The sequence below is a fragment of the Emydura macquarii genome, unplaced genomic scaffold (assembly GCF_026122565.2).
Source record: "Emydura macquarii macquarii isolate MOO-44397 ecotype Brisbane River unplaced genomic scaffold, CSIRO-AGI_Emac_v2 contig_1477, whole genome shotgun sequence".
Taxonomy (NCBI): domain Eukaryota; kingdom Metazoa; phylum Chordata; order Testudines; family Chelidae; genus Emydura; species Emydura macquarii.
The window spans coordinates 24554338-24571624 of NW_027131614.1; the positions used below are offsets into that span (position 1 = coordinate 24554338).

Consider the following 17287-nt stretch of genomic DNA (forward strand, 5'->3'; position numbering starts at 1 on the left):
GGCACTCAAACCAGTGTTGGGGCTGCTATTGGATTGGGCATCCAGTACGACCGCATCGACCAGGAGTGCTGCCCCGGCATCGGTGCCTGCACAGCAATGCTTGACATGGCTGGCACCAAAAAGAGAGAGATGCACGCCAAGAAAGACCCAAAGTCAGCTAAGAAGAGCTCTGGCACTGTGGGAAAAGCTGATTCGGCCCCGAGAACGCCTCTGCCTGCAAGGATGTTGAGCCAGACTCTGGTGCCATTGCCAACTCCGGGGAGTGGCAGAGGCCTACACCGTTTATTAGTCCCTTCTACTCCTGAGGTGTTCCAGGCAATGAAGGACCCGTGGCCCTAGCCAGTGCCACCTACACCTTAGAAGGGTAGAGCAGGGCACCGAGAATCAGGTGCCCAGACTGGGGGCCAACTCAAAGGAACCAATGCTGGTTCCACCACAGCCCCTCCCTTCCACACCGGTTTCACAGCGGTCACCAGTGTCCCGGCATCGCTCGCCAATACCGTATCTGCATAGGTCGGGGTCAAATCTTCGGACACTGGTCACCAGAACATCAATACCAGTCTGAAGAACGCTGGTGTTGATCCTCGGAATGCCGGCACTCCCTAAGGTCACAGCACCACTCCGTGAGCCCCTGTAGCGAATCTCCGGAGCCCTGGCACCGCAAAGATCCATATGAGAAGCCTAAGGACAAGATGCGGTCAAGGCATAAACTGCTCAGGTTCTCATCACTGGAGCCCAGATGTTTAAGAAGCGGCTCAGAGAAGCACGCGGTGTCGACGTCCCCATGGTCACCAGCACTTAGCTCCTCAGACTCGGAATAGGAAGTAGTCGTCCTCCCGAAAGGGCAAGCCTTCAGGCAGCCTACTGGGTTCCCCATGCTGCCGCAGATGAGAAGGTGGCCGCAAGGACAATGGCCAGGTCCCTGGCAATTTTGGAATGTGTGGGTGTTCACTCAGGCCATGATGCTGTGCACTCAGTTGTCTGTGAGTGCCTCGGTAACGCAATCATCTAAGGGTCCAGCCACAGCACCGGACATAGATATTGAGTCGGATCAATAGGACTCTCTTTCGGGTAGCCCCTCGGTTACCACCCTGACCAGGGAGGAAGATCCAGCTCCCCCTCATATTCCTGCCTCCTCATCCTTCTTTTGTGGCCTCCAGACTGACTCTGTCATTAGTATCAGATGCTTTGGATGTGGGCTGGGGTGCCCACCTCGATGCCCTAAGGATTCAGGGTCTATGGTCCATGGAAGAGTCATCTCTCCACATCAGTGTCAAGGAGCTCAGGGCAATTCGCCTGGTCTGCTAGGTATTCCTACCACACCTCTCCAACAAAGTGGTAAGAGTCCTGATGGACAACACAGCTCACATGTACTACATCAGCAGACAAGGGGGAGCCAGGTCTTCAGCCCTCTTTCATGAAACCTAGCATCTGTGAGAGCTCTGCGTAAGCCACAGTGTCCATCTGGAGGCAGTTCATCTTCTGGGATTAAAAAATATACTGGTGGATTGACTGAGCAGGATCTTTTGCTCTCACCACGAGTGGTCTCTCAACCAGGAGATAGCCGACAGCATTTTCCAAAGGTGGGGAAGTCTCCAAGTAGACCTCTTTGCTACCAGGGAAAACAAGAAGTGCGCTCAATACTGCTCCCTCCTGAGGTCGGAGGATGCCTCCCTGATGGACGCCTTTCTCCTGTCATGGGCAAGGGGTCTCTTGTACACTTTTCCCCCGATACCCACACACAGTCCTCGTGAAGATCAAGAGGGACAGAGCCCACCTCATCCTGATAGCCCCAGCATGGCACAGGCAGCATTGGTTTGGGATGCTGTCAGAGCTCTCGATGGCCCGGCCATGGTCGCTCCCATGGAGGCCAGACCTTCTCTCTCAGGACCAGGGCTCCTCCTGGATCTGGGCACTCTGCATCTGATGGCATGGATACTTCATGGTTGAGTAGGGACGAATACCACTGCTTGACCCAAGTTCAGAGGATCCTGTTGGAGAGCAGGAAGCCTTCTACGAGGGCATCCTATTTAGCCAAATGAAAATGCTTCACTTGCTGGATGACAAATCAAAATGTCTCGCTGACTAAATCCCGGAGGCACTACTGGTAAGTCACCTAATTCTGAATGGACATGAGCAAGCACTCGAAGAAGAAAGAACAGTTATTTACCTCGTAACTGTTGCTCTTTCAGATGTGTTTGCTCATGTCCATTCCACGACCCACCTTCTGTTGGCGTTCCGGCAAGAAGGAACTGAGAGGGAGGGGGGCTGGCAGCGCCCTGTATAGGAACGCATACACACGCTGCTGCAAAGGGAGCTAGAGCTGGCCCTACAGTTACCTCTAGGGGAAAAATTTCCAGCACCAGTGCATGCGGCATGCACACACCTAATTCTGAATGGACATGAGCAACACATCTCGAAGAACAACAGTTATGAGGTAAGTAACCGTTCTTTCTGTTCATTTCCTCTGAAGCACCTGGCATTGGCCACTGTCAGGAGACCGGATACTGGGCTATATAGACCATTGATCTGACCCAGCATGACTGTTCTTATCCCTTCAGAAGCCAAATTCTTCTCTGAGGATCCAACAGACAGGAAAGTGGAAGTCACCCTCTGAAGGGTTTTTTAAAGTTCCTAGGCCATCTTCAGAACATCCTCACAGCAACATGCTTTGTAAGAGCTACTGTGTCCTGGTTGGAGGACTTAGGTCTCTGAAGGACAGAGACCACGTTGATTCCCGCATAACAAAATTTCCTTGGCCAACAGCATTTGTGGCTGATGCATTAATGGATGCAGTGAGATTTTCTGCCACAGCCGTGGTACCCAGCTCAGCAGCCAGGAGGCACATATGGCTATGACCTGAAAGGTAGATGCCCACTCCACACAAGCCCTGTGCTCATCAAATCTCACAAGATCTCTCCTCTTTGGAGAAAAGTTAGATAAGATAGTGGCAGAAATTTCTGCAATATCCAAGCAATCCCTTCCCCCTCCACTGAGTGCTCTCAGAAGTGATACAAACCTGCTTTCAGGCAGAGACGCTCCTTTTGTTCCTGCTCCTCTCAGAAGTATCAGAGGAAGATGTGATGGGGTTTGGGAGCAGTCCAGACCAATGAGTGGTTGTGCTACCACTTGCCCTACAATCTTGGATGCCTCACATTGCTTCACTGCAGTAGCTTCCAGCCTGAGATGCTCACAACCAGCCAGATCATTTTCTCCAACCAGACCCAAATCGGCTGCAACTAACAGTCTGGCTATTGAAAGTGGACTGCTAACAACACTGAGTCTGTCCTCTGAAGTCCTCAAGACATTGCTCTTATCTAGGAGAGTCTCTGTGTTTAAAGGCTTACTCCTGTATCTGGACCATATTCAACATATAATGCCAGGAGTACAGTGTTCGACCCAAAAAAATCCAAGGATTCTATCTATTTTGGACTTCCTCCAAGAGGATGTTGTTAAAGGTCTTCAATCCAGTACCATAGCATGCCAGGTATCACCCATTTGTTGTGTTCTATACTCAGGGTCTTCGATCTCCTTGGGCAGACAACCCCCAGGTATCCAGATTTCTCAGATCAATCAAACTGGCCAGGCCCAGTGGTCAGACCAATCTTCCCAAAATGGGATCTACCATTGGGGTGAACATCCATAGCTTTTGAACCATTTGAACCTCTGACTTCAATATCAGCATTCTACCACTCAATCAAAACTTGTTTTCTGGTCGCCATTACGTCTGCTTGGTGAGTATCAGAGCTGGCAGTGCTATCTAGGCAGGAACCTTACTGCATGTTCCATGATGACAAAGTAGTACTGACAACTCTGGAATCATTTCTCCCCACAGTAGATTATCCATCATTTATTCTGTCCAAGGCCACAGAACCCTCCTGAGAAACCATGGCACACCTTAGACATCAGAAAAGCACTGAAGATTTAAATCAAGAGTACAGAATCCATCCCAAGTGGCCAAAGTCTCCAAGCTATATATATTGCCAGATGGATCAGACTGTGCGTTGTTGAGGCCTACAAGGCATCTGGCATCTCTTAAGAATCAAGGCATGCTCTATGGGATTCAGGGCAATCTCATGGGCCAAATGGGCGAGGCCTTCCACCTCAGAGATATGGAGAGCTGCTATCTGGTCTTTGGTCAACACCTTATCAGACACTATGTAAGGTGGACTTTCTTTTGTCTGCAGAGGCCTCCTTCTGCAGAAAAGTGCAGCAGGTGGTGGCCCAGTAATAGTATTGCCTGTTGAGCAACTTTCAGTGGGGGGGATTCCTTTCCTATCTCATTCTGTTTAATCTTTCTCCTCCCTACTTGTGTTCACTGCTTGCTGCTCCCCCAGACATAACAGAATTGTGGGAGATGCTGGGCCGCAGAATGGAAAATTTATTATACAATGATTTTGTTTCTGTTACCAGTATCTCCCACAATTCTACCCACCCTGGATGGCTTTACTGCCAATGGTCAGCTTTTCATTTGGATTCATTTGTAGGCCAAATAGTTATCGAGTTGGCATTGAGGTTATTGTTACTAATAGCTTTCCATGAGTTTTATGCAGCTTTGAAATGACTTATCTGGCAGCACATGGGAGAAGGAAGCATGGCCAGCATGAGTAGTGCTGCAACTTTAAACTGCCTCCAGAAACTGCAGAGTGGAGGAAAGCATCCCAGACATAATGGAATTGTGAGAGATGCAGCTAGCAGAAAGGAAATTGAGTGAGGAATTTTCCATTCTGTGTTAACTGGGCCCAACTATTGGCATTTATTCATAGACAAGCACTTCCCTTCTCTTTGATAACAGGTACAGTTCAACAGTGTTGTGATGCCATTGATCATCTAAAGCGCATAATTAAGCACAAAGCATCTTCCTTAAACAAGGCAGAAAAACGGCGGATACCACGGTCAGTAATTTTGTTTGAGTTTTTGCTTTTCCAAATACTACATCTTAGTTTGTTACATATGGCTCTTGTAAAAATTTAAGGTGGTGGGTGAGGATTTAGCCATACGACTCCCATTAACGCACAACTGCATCCCCACATGCTGTGCTGAAAACTTTCTCCTGAAATGTCTCTTGAACTGCTGACTAGAATAGCAGCATATAATACTAGATGGTGGATTGACATTTGAGACTCAAGGTTTATCTTTGATTCCTGAATTCAGTGTGCTGGAGAAACTGCTCATTCAGCTCCATGGGGAGATGAGGAAAAGAATGGCATACATTTCTGCCCAGAAAACTCTGTGACTGTCTTCGGGGCAGTGTTGAGTAGCCTCTAGGGGGAGCTGCATCCAACCCTTTTTAGGCAAAAATATTATGTCTGATGGGAAAGAGCAGGAAAAAATGAAGCTGGATCCTCAGGGCTATTAAATAGTCTTGGAAGATTTCTCTCCTTCAAAGGAGAAGGAGGTTGGAGGGAGGGAGAAGATCTTTGACTGAGGTAAAATCTCATCTTTGTTTGTCTGGAGTTGAAAGCAGGAGGAAAGATCATTGAGTTTTGACATTTTTTTTATTTTTAGTTTTGACACTTTTATTTTTCAGTCTCTACTACTAATCAAATTAGAGCTCAGATCAGGGAAATAAATCCAGTCTACACCTGTATAAGACCTTGTATTTGTAATGTTAATGATTTGACCCATCCAACACCCCGACCCACCCGTGTCCCCACTTTTTTAGTAAGATAATGGAAAGAGCATCCAAAATTCTTTAGATTAGCAAATGGAGCAGTATAATCTTATTAACATGATGGATGTTGTGGCTTTTTGAAGAAACAAAGAAAAGCCCTTTGGCAAGTATCGGTAAGGATTGTTGATCTATATTCATTATTTTTGTACAGAGGATTTCCACATGCTAAGTCAGTGTGTCTGTTGGACCTTGTCATGTGGCTGTTGGTGCAGTGTGGGCGACCCCAGACAGAGTGCCGGCATAAATCTATGGAACTCTTCTATGAGTTTGTTCCTTTATTACCAGGTACTGTGGATCATCACATGTACCTCTCGTTTCCTGGTTCACATAACTGTACATTTCTGCTCTCATTTTCTGTGCAGTGTGTCGGTTTTCATTTATTGGAAGAAACACTTTTTGAAAGGCACCTATTGGTATTAAATAAGTGCTGAGTAGCTTCTAGTATTTCATTTAGTATAAAAACAGTCACATTTCTTACCATGCAGGTTTCCTCGAGCCAGTATGCCTCTACTCTGACCTGGAGGGACCACCTTTAGGTGCAAGACAGCTATTGTAACCAGCTGTGAGGGGACCCTCAGCTGATGCAGAATCAGAGGAGTGGTTCCTAAACCATCCTCTTTCTTGCAGCTGACATAGGCAACGTGGCCAGGGAATCTCTCTCTGACTGCTGAATTGGCTGTCTCCTCTTCCAGAAAATAAGAACAACTAATGGAATAAGTTTTTGTGTGTTGATCCATGTCTAGAATACCTTGCTTGATGCCAGCTGTGTATTTGCTTAGAGAACATTGATTTCTTTGTACTTCTTTATCAGGAAACAAGTCCCCATCTTTGTGGCTAGATGATGTTCTAAAAAAACAAGGAATCTCTTTCCTTATCAATAAATTTGAAGGGGGAGGCAACGATGGTAACAGTCTCTCTGGAATCCTTTCTCAGCCAACACTCTGTGACCTGCAGGAACCCTTTAGTTTGCGAGCTGTTGTGCAGTGGATGGATATGTTTTTAGCAGCTCTGGACTGCTACAATACATTCATTGAGCTGGGAATGATCAAACCAAATGAAATACTAGGTAGGTAAATCCTGGCTGCAACTGGGTCAGTATTATCTGTTATATAAACTCCCTCTCAACAGTTCCTGGCTTGGGCTTACAACACGTGTTTCAAGAATAGCTTTGATTTACGGGTTCGCAACCAGTTTCAGCAACAATTAGTTTGTGGATTTTCTGTAACAGTGTGCTAGTGTGATACCTTATTTACTTGTGTTATAGAAATGTTTCATTGCAATTATAAAAGCACTAATTTAAAGTTCTTTCCTTCATGGATTTCTTCCCCCCTCAACTTGTTTAACTTTGTCCCACCTTCAACAGCCAACTCACTCTCCTCTTCAAAGACTCCAAGTTATGGAGAGTGGGTAATGGGCTTTTGGAAGAAATCATGCCCAGACATCCACACTGGACATGTTGCTCATGGGCATGATTCCTTCCAAAAGCACATCACCCGTTCTCCTTCTCTTAATTAAAACAGGTTACCCATAAGTAATGTGAGGTGCTTCCTCCCTTCCCCATTGCCAGCCCAGTGATTGAGTGTGTGACTTTTCTCCTGCTTCAGCCCCACCCAACCTAGGGTACTCAGTTCATGTATTCTGATGACATGGATACCAACACCTTGTGTAGCCATTAGGCCATTGGGTCCGCATCCAGTAAAAGTTTTTTTTTTTTTTTTTTAATTATTCATGCATTTCTGAACTGCATGTTTCCATAATGGTGGAATTAGACACCCATTTGTAAAATCTACTGTGTTTATTTAAATACTGGTGTGTGTGTGTCAGGGCAAGATGCCTAGCTTCATTAAAGCTGTACAATAAGATTCTCACTAAATGCAGTTATTAGAGGACCAGATTTTAAAAGATGTGGATTTAGATTTACATCTATATAATTACATATGCCTGACTCGTGTGCAGATATGTAGTATTCACACCCATTAAGAATGCATAGTTTTATGAAAAGCTATCCCTCAATGCCCAAAACTTAATACTAACAATGTGTAATTGATGTATGGCTTGAGGGGGAAAAAAGCTCATTCTTTCACTAGTGGGGGAAAGATTTGACATTTTTGTTTTCCATATTTTCATTGTCATTGCATTATGTCTTTCTCTTTGTGCTGAGAATAAATGTATTTTTAGATTAATGGGGTTCACTATACATTCACATCGGTGTAACTCTTTCTAGGTACAAATACTAAGTCTTCATTCCTGAGAGCTGTGGAGTTCTTTCTTGAAACTATTGTCTTGCATGATATATCTGCAGCAGAGCAGTGCTTTGACACTGGGCCAAAAGGCAACATGTTTAGCCCACAAGAAAGAGAAGACTATAATTACAGCAAATGCACAATCGTAGTCCGAATCATGGTGTTTGTCAGCATGATCCTGGAGACCTGTCAACAGGATTTCTGGAAGGTGGGTGTTGAACCGATCAGTCTATAGAAGCTGATCTCTGCAGTTTTTGCAATTGTTATGCAGAGTTGTTGTTTAAGCATTGGTGATCTGTGGAGGAACGGGGTACTCATGACTAGCAATACCTCAGGCCATTAATCCTAGCTGGTCATTAAGCCCTAGGAAGTATTCTGCTCTTTTGAACATTGCTGCAGTAAACTGAAGAAAACCCTCAATTCATGGATTATTTTGCAACGAGTGATGCAGTTCTAATTAGGAGACATTAATACCATGCATATGTGCCAGTCAGGTTACTTGAATCACCCTCAGCATGATATACTGCCTGGAACATCATCACAATGGGTATTTGATGTCTTGAATTTGGAAATTTATGTAAGTGACCATAGTACAGATAGAGTGAGAGAGACAATGGCTATAAAAATGGCGGTGTTTTGCCTTTTATCCTGTTAAATTCCTTTTTCAAGAATGAACATGCAAGTCTCTGTCTGTCTGTGTATTTAACCTAATGGAAATTGGAGTTTTAGTATCCACAGTTTCTTATGAGTTTTTTAAAAAGGGCACTGATAAGACTACAAATGCATAATTGACCATTGCATAATTTAATTAGATGCGTAACTGACAGGCTTCATGTGTGTAAAAGTCTATAGTATTGACACATTATTTAAACACTAAAATGAGCATGTGTGAGTACAAATAACTTATTTGCACACAGCCATAGATTTATGTACAAATAAAGTGTAGTGTTGTACACCTGTATCTTTAAAAATGGGCATTTCATTTCTAAAAAGAGTAATAATATATTGAAAATGAGCCATTTCAGAGAGAAAGAAGTTAAGATTAAAAAGAACAATTAAATAGCCATATTTTGCTTATTTCAGAGACAGGAAAAATCATGGAAAGCAGACTAGGTCAACAAATTAAAAAGGATGAAGAATAAAATGTCTCCAGTGTCATTTTAATGTTTTATTCTTTCTAGCTACTTGAGAAGGAATTACTTAATGAAAATTTGATAGAACTTCTTGTGAGAACAGTGTGTGATCCATCAAACATAGGCTTTAACACAGCTGATGTACAAGTCATGAAAAATCTCCCAGATGTTTCTGTGAGACTCATAAAAGCTTTGATGAGATCTCCCTATAAAGAATCCTTGGAGCTAAGCATTAAGAAAAGAATAACATCAGAAAGGTAAGAGCTCTCTGATAGTTATAAATGGCTAATTTCAAATCAGAACTAATAGTGAAAGATGCAAAGTAAATGAAGCTTCCATTGTACAGTTGTAGGATGATGTATTTTTTATGTTATATTGATATACCCATAAAGACACAGGCAATCAGTGTTCTTGTTTGTTTTTCCTTTCTCTTGTCAGCATTGAGGAGCTTTGCTCTGTTGAGCTGTATAATCCAGATGCTCGTTTTGATCATGTTAGACTTAGCTCCATCTTGTCTGCATTCAGGCAGCTCCACAAGGCTGGCCTTCTTCATTCCACACTACAATCTGAGGTAAACATTTATGCAGAAAATAACAGTTAAACTCTTGAATATGAAAAATGTTTTCAAATGTGAAAGGCCATGATGTCATGGGGAGTTGTTTGTGCAATAGCCAATGGCAGAATAGGCCTTAATTAATTCTCACTGTTTCCCAGTGAAGTAGGTCAATAAATAATATCATCCTTTTATAGATGAGAATACTCTGGCAGAGAGGTTAACTAACTTGTCCAAGGTAACACTAGGGAGTTGGTATTGAAACTCGGATCTGAACTCTGGAGTTACTGGTGCTCAGGCCATACCTCTCCAAAATAAATGCTGTATGTTGCACTCAATAAATATCAAACACTGGAGTACTAAAGCAATAGAAGAGGACAGTGAGAAATCCCTTATGTATGATTCTGTACAATTAGGTAAATTTGATAGTATAACTAAAAATCTGGCCACGTGTGCACCTTATTGTTCAGAATGGAGATTATTTCAAGAAAATATCTGCACTTCAAATGGAGTGGCAGACATTTAATTCCAAAGAGAAGATTAGATTGCAGACAGTAACAATAAAAAGAAAAGAGGAGGTGGATGTGCTTAGGTTTTCACAAAAGTAGAAAAACTGTTGATTTATTTTTAAAAGAAGTCCAGGGGAATAAATATAACAGTGATTTTTGTGGTTTTGACAATGTAAACAAACTTTTTTTACATTTTGAAAATTAGCCTGTAAATTTGCAAAATTACGGATAAGAATACATCATTAGTTATGATCCAGTTGTGATGTAGTTGGTAGTAGAAGGAAAAGGATTGAAATGCTATCAGAATGAGACAGAAGAGCATCAACCCTTCTAATGGAGCACAGTGTTCAGAAAAGAAATATACAATAGGGTTATTGTCTGAGAAAAATACAATGACAAATGGGAAAAGGTGTCAGAGAAGCACTGAGAAGTTTTGATATAGTTGTAAATAATAGCAGCTGTGTTATTTGAATGTATTGATGTTTAAATGAAGTTTTGGACATGTTGGCTAATAAAGATCAGTTTCCTTAATCCATGAACGTTGACAAGCTTGATGCATCATCCAAAAAAATAAAAGGTCGCCCTGTTAGTACCACAAGTGTTATTTTGCAAGAGACCAGAGTTCACGTTGTGAAGAGGTGGGGTATTCAGCATCTGGAATAGAGGGGGAGCCTCTTTTCTCACAGTGGGAGCCTCCATTGGCTCAAGAGATACAGCATGATGAGCCTTGTTTCGCCTTTTGAATCACAGGAAAATAGGATAGAGGAAAGTTGTACAGATCAAAAGTAGGTTTTTATGGAGCCTCCTAGGTATTCCCTGGGGTCCTTGTTACCAAGGTTCTGGAATTCATACCTTAGCCCATCTCTACATCACTGTAGCTAAAGAAAGTGAGAAGCTAGTTAGGTAGCAGCCATATTTGGGGTTGGGAAGGAATTTTCCCCCAGGGCAGATTGGCAAAGGCTCTGAGGTTTTTTTGTCTTCCTCTGTAGCACTGGACACAGCTCACTTGCTGGTGGATCTTAGTCTTTAAACCATGATTTGAGGACTTTAATAACTCAGTCATAGATTAGAGGTTTATTACAGGAGTGGATGGGTGAGGTTCTGTGGCCTGCATTGTGCAGGAGGTCAGACTAGATGATTATATCAATCCCTTCTGACCTTAGAGTCTCTGAGTAGCAATTCAGGATTGACAAAGACACTGCTATTGGTGAAGGAAGCCACATTTATAATGTAACAATATAAATGTTAAATTTTATGGAATTTTTGCTGTTAAATTCTCTGGAGCCAGGATTTCGCCCTATGTATTCAGATAAAAATCTGTAGGCCTGCCATAGTAGGACAGTATGTTGACTAATGTCAGTGGTACCCATGGATTGCATAGTGCCTCCTCTAGGGCACCTACATTCTCATAAGGTTTTCTGAATGTCCATACTAGTGTTGCTCATCAGCTGCTCGTCACCTTAACCAGGAAGAAGTTCAGAATCCCTTAAATACCTGAGTTCAAATTTTGGCTTAGTGAGTAATGATCCTCAAATGGGCATCAGCTTATTCTGAAACCAAATGTTCATTCAAGTGTGGTGTCCAGGAGCATGAATAGTCTGCATGGCAGTCTGTGTGCCAGAGACTTTTGTTAGGTCAACAGGCTTGAAAAAACAGAGATCCTGCCCCAGAACCTCTCTGGTGCTCCTGTCACAGAACAGTCTTTTAGTGGTTTTATTTATTTATTTTTGGCAGCTAGACGAGCAGTTTTAAGGGTCTCTGTTTTCAGTTTAAATTGTATTTTTCTCATGCATTCATGGAGACTTGTAGTAGAAGGGTTTTTTTTTTTCCTCCTCTACATCCTCTAGGGTTCGAGGCTCCATTTCACAGTTGGCTCTAAGCTTCTTTCAGTTGTTTATAAAAGCATTGCACCAGGAGATGAAAGGAAATCTCTTCCATCATTGGACATCAGCAGTAAGCGACTGGCTGATGGACTCCTGCAATTGGCCTTTGCTTTTGGTGGGCAGGTAGGAAGATCATCTCTCATGGTGTGGTGATGTGCTGTCTCCAAGTCCATTTCTGTAGTGTTGGATTCTGGCACATTTTCTGTTCTGATAGTTACTTATCTGTCCTGTTTTCAGGAATGTTGTAGAGGAACCTGGTCCACTTTTTCTGTAATATGTGTTTTTGGGACAGAAAGTTGTGTGTGTTCAGAGTACTGTATTTATAAACTTCCCTCAACACTTGCATTCTAGAAGCCAAAGTTTGGCCAGTGCTGAGTGCTAGTGGCAAAGGCAAATCATAGATTCTTTAGTAGGGGAAATATCCCGACACTATTCTGGGGTTGTAAATATACATACAATTATTTGAGAAGGCAGCTTTAAAAACGGTGTTCTTGATTTTTGTAGGAGACTAGTTTCACTTAATGATTTCAGTACCCTTGAACTGACCTTCTCTTCTTGTGTCAATTCCCACAGTGTGAGGAGCTGGTAAGTCTCCTGTTGAACACAGTGGTACTATCTGTGCCGCTATCAGGAACATCACAGAGGAATCTGATCAGCTTCTCTCATGGAGAGTATTTCTACAGTTTGTTCTCAGAAACCATTAATCGAGAACTGCTGAAAGACCTGGATGTGGCCATACTTCAACTTATGAAATCATCTGTGGACAGCCCTAAAATGGTACTGAACCTTTTTCTTTAAAAGGACACAGTTGAAAATGTCTTACCATCTCTAATTACAAGAAATACCTAAGATGACTATAAATGAAAGATTAGGGGTTGAGGATGTTAAATTTTCTTTTTTCAGTGTTTCACTTTGTTGTGAAGTCAGTTGATCTGTTTTGTTGATACTCATTGGTACTGCCTACCTCATGGACTATAGCAAGATGGCATAATTCCCATGCAGTGTACTCTCTCATGAATGCTCTTCCCCAGGCTCTGTTAAAGGGTGTCTACTGGTTAAAGGGAGTTTACTGTAATACAGCAGCAGAGCTGATGTTTCTAACACTGGGGTCAAAGAGGATGTCTTCCTCAGATGCCTGCCCAGGCCTAGAGACAGCAGGAGCCCATGGGAGATTGGGATCTGCTTTCTTGGCCCGGATAGGGGTCCAGGAAATGCAGCAACTGAAACCTGAAGAGCTGAGGCCTCTGCATGGGATCCAGGGGAGAAGTGGTTCTTTGTTCAGACTCCTCTACAGGTCCCTGGAGGAATTTAGAAGTTTGGAGGCCTTATTTCAACATTGCTGTTAAAGAGACCAGAGGAGAGGGGCCACGCATGTCTGTTAGTGTTGCTCATGCTCTCCCTTGCAGAAAAATTCAGCAAGGAGTTAGATACCCCACTTGAAAATTAATAAAAGGTATTTTAATAAATTGTCTGGACATGCCATTTAAAAGGTGTTCAATCTCTGACAGTTTAAAAATAATCAGGCTGATGGCCTCACTTTAAATAGTTTCCACTGTCATTAAACCTGATGTGGTGGGGTTTTTTTTTTTTTTTTTTTTTTTTTTAAAGGCTGGCACTTGCATGTTGATGATTCTCCAATGTGCTGTGTGTACAGAGCCACAACAGCTGCTAATTGAAAACTGAATCTCTTATATCTAATAGATTCCTAAATATTCACACTCACACAGTTGTAACTGGCAGCTGAGGCTCTGTACAATACCTGCTTTTTTAATTTTCCACCTCCATTTATTTGTGCAAACTTTTTGAAGCTAGTTTCATGTGCTGGAGGTCAGGCAGGCATGATCACTTCAATTGTTTTCCAAAACCACATTCCCTCCTCTTCCTTTGTTGGAACTTGGAGATGTTTTGTTGGTGGAAATTTTCTTTTACAGTGTTATGTCCTCACTTTTAAGGATTTGGGAAGAAAAATACCCATGGTTTATAAGCTATCATATTCTAAATGAGGTGGAATCCAAGTATAATGGTTATGTAGTCAAATGTGCAAGTAATCCTTGCAGAGTAGGATGCAAAGTTCAGGTATAGTACTTAGTGATTTTTGTGTTATTTTCTGGTTACCTCATTTAGAAGAGTTCTCTGTTTATGAAAACTGTGATCCCATCCATTTACACACTGTGTCTTGGATTGCAGCGTTGAGAGGGAAAAGTGAGAAATGCTTGACTGTTACCATGCATGACACACCTTTAATCTTGGCTTCTTTGTGTACTTGCCAGTGGAGATATGTTTTGATTTTATTTTTAAATGTTACTTCATTTGTATCTTAGGTCCATTTTAGATACTATTTTAAAATAAGAATTGTAGTTCTATCTTCGAGTGATTGCTCATATCCATTCCACTATAGGTGAGTGCACGCCACAGTGCACGGTTCTGGAACTTTTTTCCCCTTAGCAGACCCCGTAGGGCCGGCTCTGGTGCCCCCTGGAGTGCCGCGCTCATGCCGCAGCACATGAGGCACTGCCGGCCCTACGCACCCTCAGTCTCTTCTTTCCGCCCGTGACGGTCGGATGGAACTAGCACTTGCTCTCTGCAAGTGCGATTCCCCTTCTTTGAAACTCTTTGTTAAACAAAGTACCTAGTTAGTTTAAGTAGTTGTTAAGTGTTGTAGCTTAGGAAGAAGTCCCTGACGGACTTAAGGTGGCCGGGCTATGTCCCGGCTGCCTGGGTTTAACCCCCCCCTCTCCCCCCCCCCACTCGGTGCCTTAAGTGCCTGGGGCGAGAGCAGACAAGAGTAAGATATGCAAGGCTTTTAAACAGTGAGCCAGAGGCAGAGAGATCAGGTTTAAAGCCTTGATCCTATTGCAGCGCTCCGCTCTGTGTCCGGGTCGTCCTGCTCCCCCTCGGTGCGGAGCGCACTGTCGGCACCGTCGGCATCCCCGGTGCTGAGGACGAGGACAGCGTATGGAGCGCGGACACTCCCCTGCGCCGTGGGTACGGGCAGGGTCGAGGACAGAGATGCACCAGCCACAACCCGTCGAGTCCCCTCCGGGTCTGCATCTTCGGAGTGGGAGAGTGCCCCTGCCAACGCGGAGGCTGGCGGCATGAGTCTTGTTGGCTGGCTTATGCCACCTCCGCGGGCCGCCCCCCCCCCCCCGGCCGAGGAAGAAGGGGCTGGGGTCCCGGGGCAAGCCCGCGTGGGTCCCCCCGAAGGGCGGTGGAGATCCCCGGTACGGGGAGGAAGATCTCCCGCCAGGCGCCCACCAGGGGTAGAGCGAGGACGCTCCCCCAGCAGGTCGGCACCGGAGCTCCCGGCGGCAGCGGGGCTCTCCCGGCACTGGACCCCCCGTGGCGGTACCGGAGCTTCCGGAGGCAGCGGGGCTCCCCGGCACCAGACCCCCAGGGGCGGTGCCGGAGCTCCTGGTAGCAACAGGGCTCCCCCGGCACCGGACCCTCAGTGGCGGTGCGGGGGCTCTCCCGGCACCGGACCTCCAGCGGCAGTGCCGGAGCTCCCGGCGGCAGATGGGCTCCCCCGGAACCGGACCCCCAGTGGCGGTACCGGAGCTTCTGGAGGCAGTGGGGCTCCCCCGGCACCGGACGGCAGCTGGGCTCTGCACCCCCAAACGGGGCAGGAGCTCCCAGCGGCAGCGGGGCTCTCGCCCGCCCCGCAGTCCCAAGCGGGGCTGGGGCTCCAGGCGGCAGCGGGGCTCCCGCGGTACCGCAGCCACCCACCCACACACACACACACACACACACACACACACACAAAAGGCCGGGCTGGAGCTCCCGAAGGGATCGGGGCTCCCGCGGGCAGTGGGGCTCTACCGGCACCGCAGCCCCAAGAGGGGCCAGAGCTTGCAACGGTGCTGCAGCTCCCAGTGGCACCGGGGTCCACACGGCACTGGACTCCACGCCGTGCTGTAGCTCTCCACAAGGCTGAGGGGCTCTTTGGAGCTCCCCTCAGCGGTAGGCAGCAGAAGCACGGTCCCCAGCGTGGGCAAGGCACCCGGGACCTAGGACAACCGCCTGTGTGGCAGCTCAGGTTCCACGGGGTGGGGGCAGTCGTCGGAACAGCCGACGCCCCCTCAAGGTGTCCAAGCAGGCGGCAGAAGTGCTAGTAGGCACAGTCTGAGGCCCATGAACACCACTCCTCGGATGAGGAGTCGGACCCCATGGAGACACCCTCCTACGGGTGCACCCCTTCGGCAAGGGGAGCACCCGCAAGACTTGCCTCGGTAGTCCTATTACCCCTTACTGGACGAGGCAGTCTCCGGGAGCCACATGGCGCCACTGAAAGATTTCAGGGCGCACCAGGAGTTGCCCAATAGCGGGCCCCTACCTTGAGGTTGGCTTCCGCCATCCTGTATGGAGGAATCACGCTGGCTAAGGCAGCGCTCCAAACGTCAAACGACGCTGCTGCCACGGCGGGTAGGGCCATAGCCCCCGCAAGTTCAATGAGGACGTGCTCATGGCTGCTACCATCAGGCCTGTCCAGGAGGTGCAGCAATCTATCCAGAATGCCTGGATCCAGGAGACTAGTATGCCGCCCTCGCCCTACAAGGACACATACTTTCATGGGTCCATTCTCCGGAGCCAACAGAGGCTGGCTCCTACTACCAATTTACAGCCTGCCCCTTGGCCTATCTTCGGCTCCAAGGGTGTTCACAACTTGCGTGGCAGTAATGGCAGCCCACCTCAGGCGAAAGGGTGTGCAAATCTTTCTCCTCCTGGACGATTGGTTGTTAGGGGGTAGGTCCAGGTTCCCAGTTCTGGTCAGCGCATCTTACGCTGCTCCACGTGCAGCAGGCTGGGTCTGCTCATAACGAACAGATGTCCTCTGACCCCAGTGAAACGTATAGAGTTCCTTGGGGCCACCCTGGACGCTCCCCACGCCAGAACCTTCCAGCGTCAGCTATGTTTTCAGGTGCTGTTCTCTATCATCTCCCAGCTGCACCGATACTCCACGACAACAGCCAGGCACTGCCTACTGCTGTTAGGCCACATGCCGGCCTGCACATACATAGTGAGGCTAGCTCGCCTGAGGCACAGGCTGCTTCAGGCATGGTTGGCCTCGGTATACCCAATGAACTGGGTGGTCCAGTTCCCCACCCGCCCTAGCCTCCCTGGACTGGTGGAAATCCCCCAGGGCAGTAGGGAGGGGTATTCCTTTCATGGAACTGATCCCGTCGGTCACCTTAAGTTCCGACGGCTCATATGTGGGATGGGAACCCACATGGGTGCCAACCTGAGCACTCGGGGGCTCTGGTCGGTGGAGGAAAAGTGCTTGCAGGTCTCCGTGGG

At 46.1% G+C, this 17287-nt stretch overlaps 1 protein-coding gene across 3 annotated transcripts in view; it reads left to right on the top strand.

Annotated features, from left to right (window-relative positions):
• The window catches only part of PRKDC (protein kinase, DNA-activated, catalytic subunit), a 173304-nt gene that overhangs the window by 50219 nt on the left and 105798 nt on the right, over positions 1–17287 (top strand). For all 3 annotated transcript variants that reach the window (XM_067553799.1, XM_067553800.1, XM_067553801.1), the window contains 8 exons: positions 4796–4895; positions 5826–5959; positions 6486–6740; positions 7899–8125; positions 9099–9307; positions 9489–9621; positions 11960–12118; positions 12569–12772. In XM_067553799.1, coding sequence (XP_067409900.1) covers positions 4796–4895; positions 5826–5959; positions 6486–6740; positions 7899–8125; positions 9099–9307; positions 9489–9621; positions 11960–12118; positions 12569–12772 — 1421 coding nt within the window. The remainder of the gene's footprint in view (positions 1–4795; positions 4896–5825; positions 5960–6485; positions 6741–7898; positions 8126–9098; positions 9308–9488; positions 9622–11959; positions 12119–12568; positions 12773–17287) is intronic.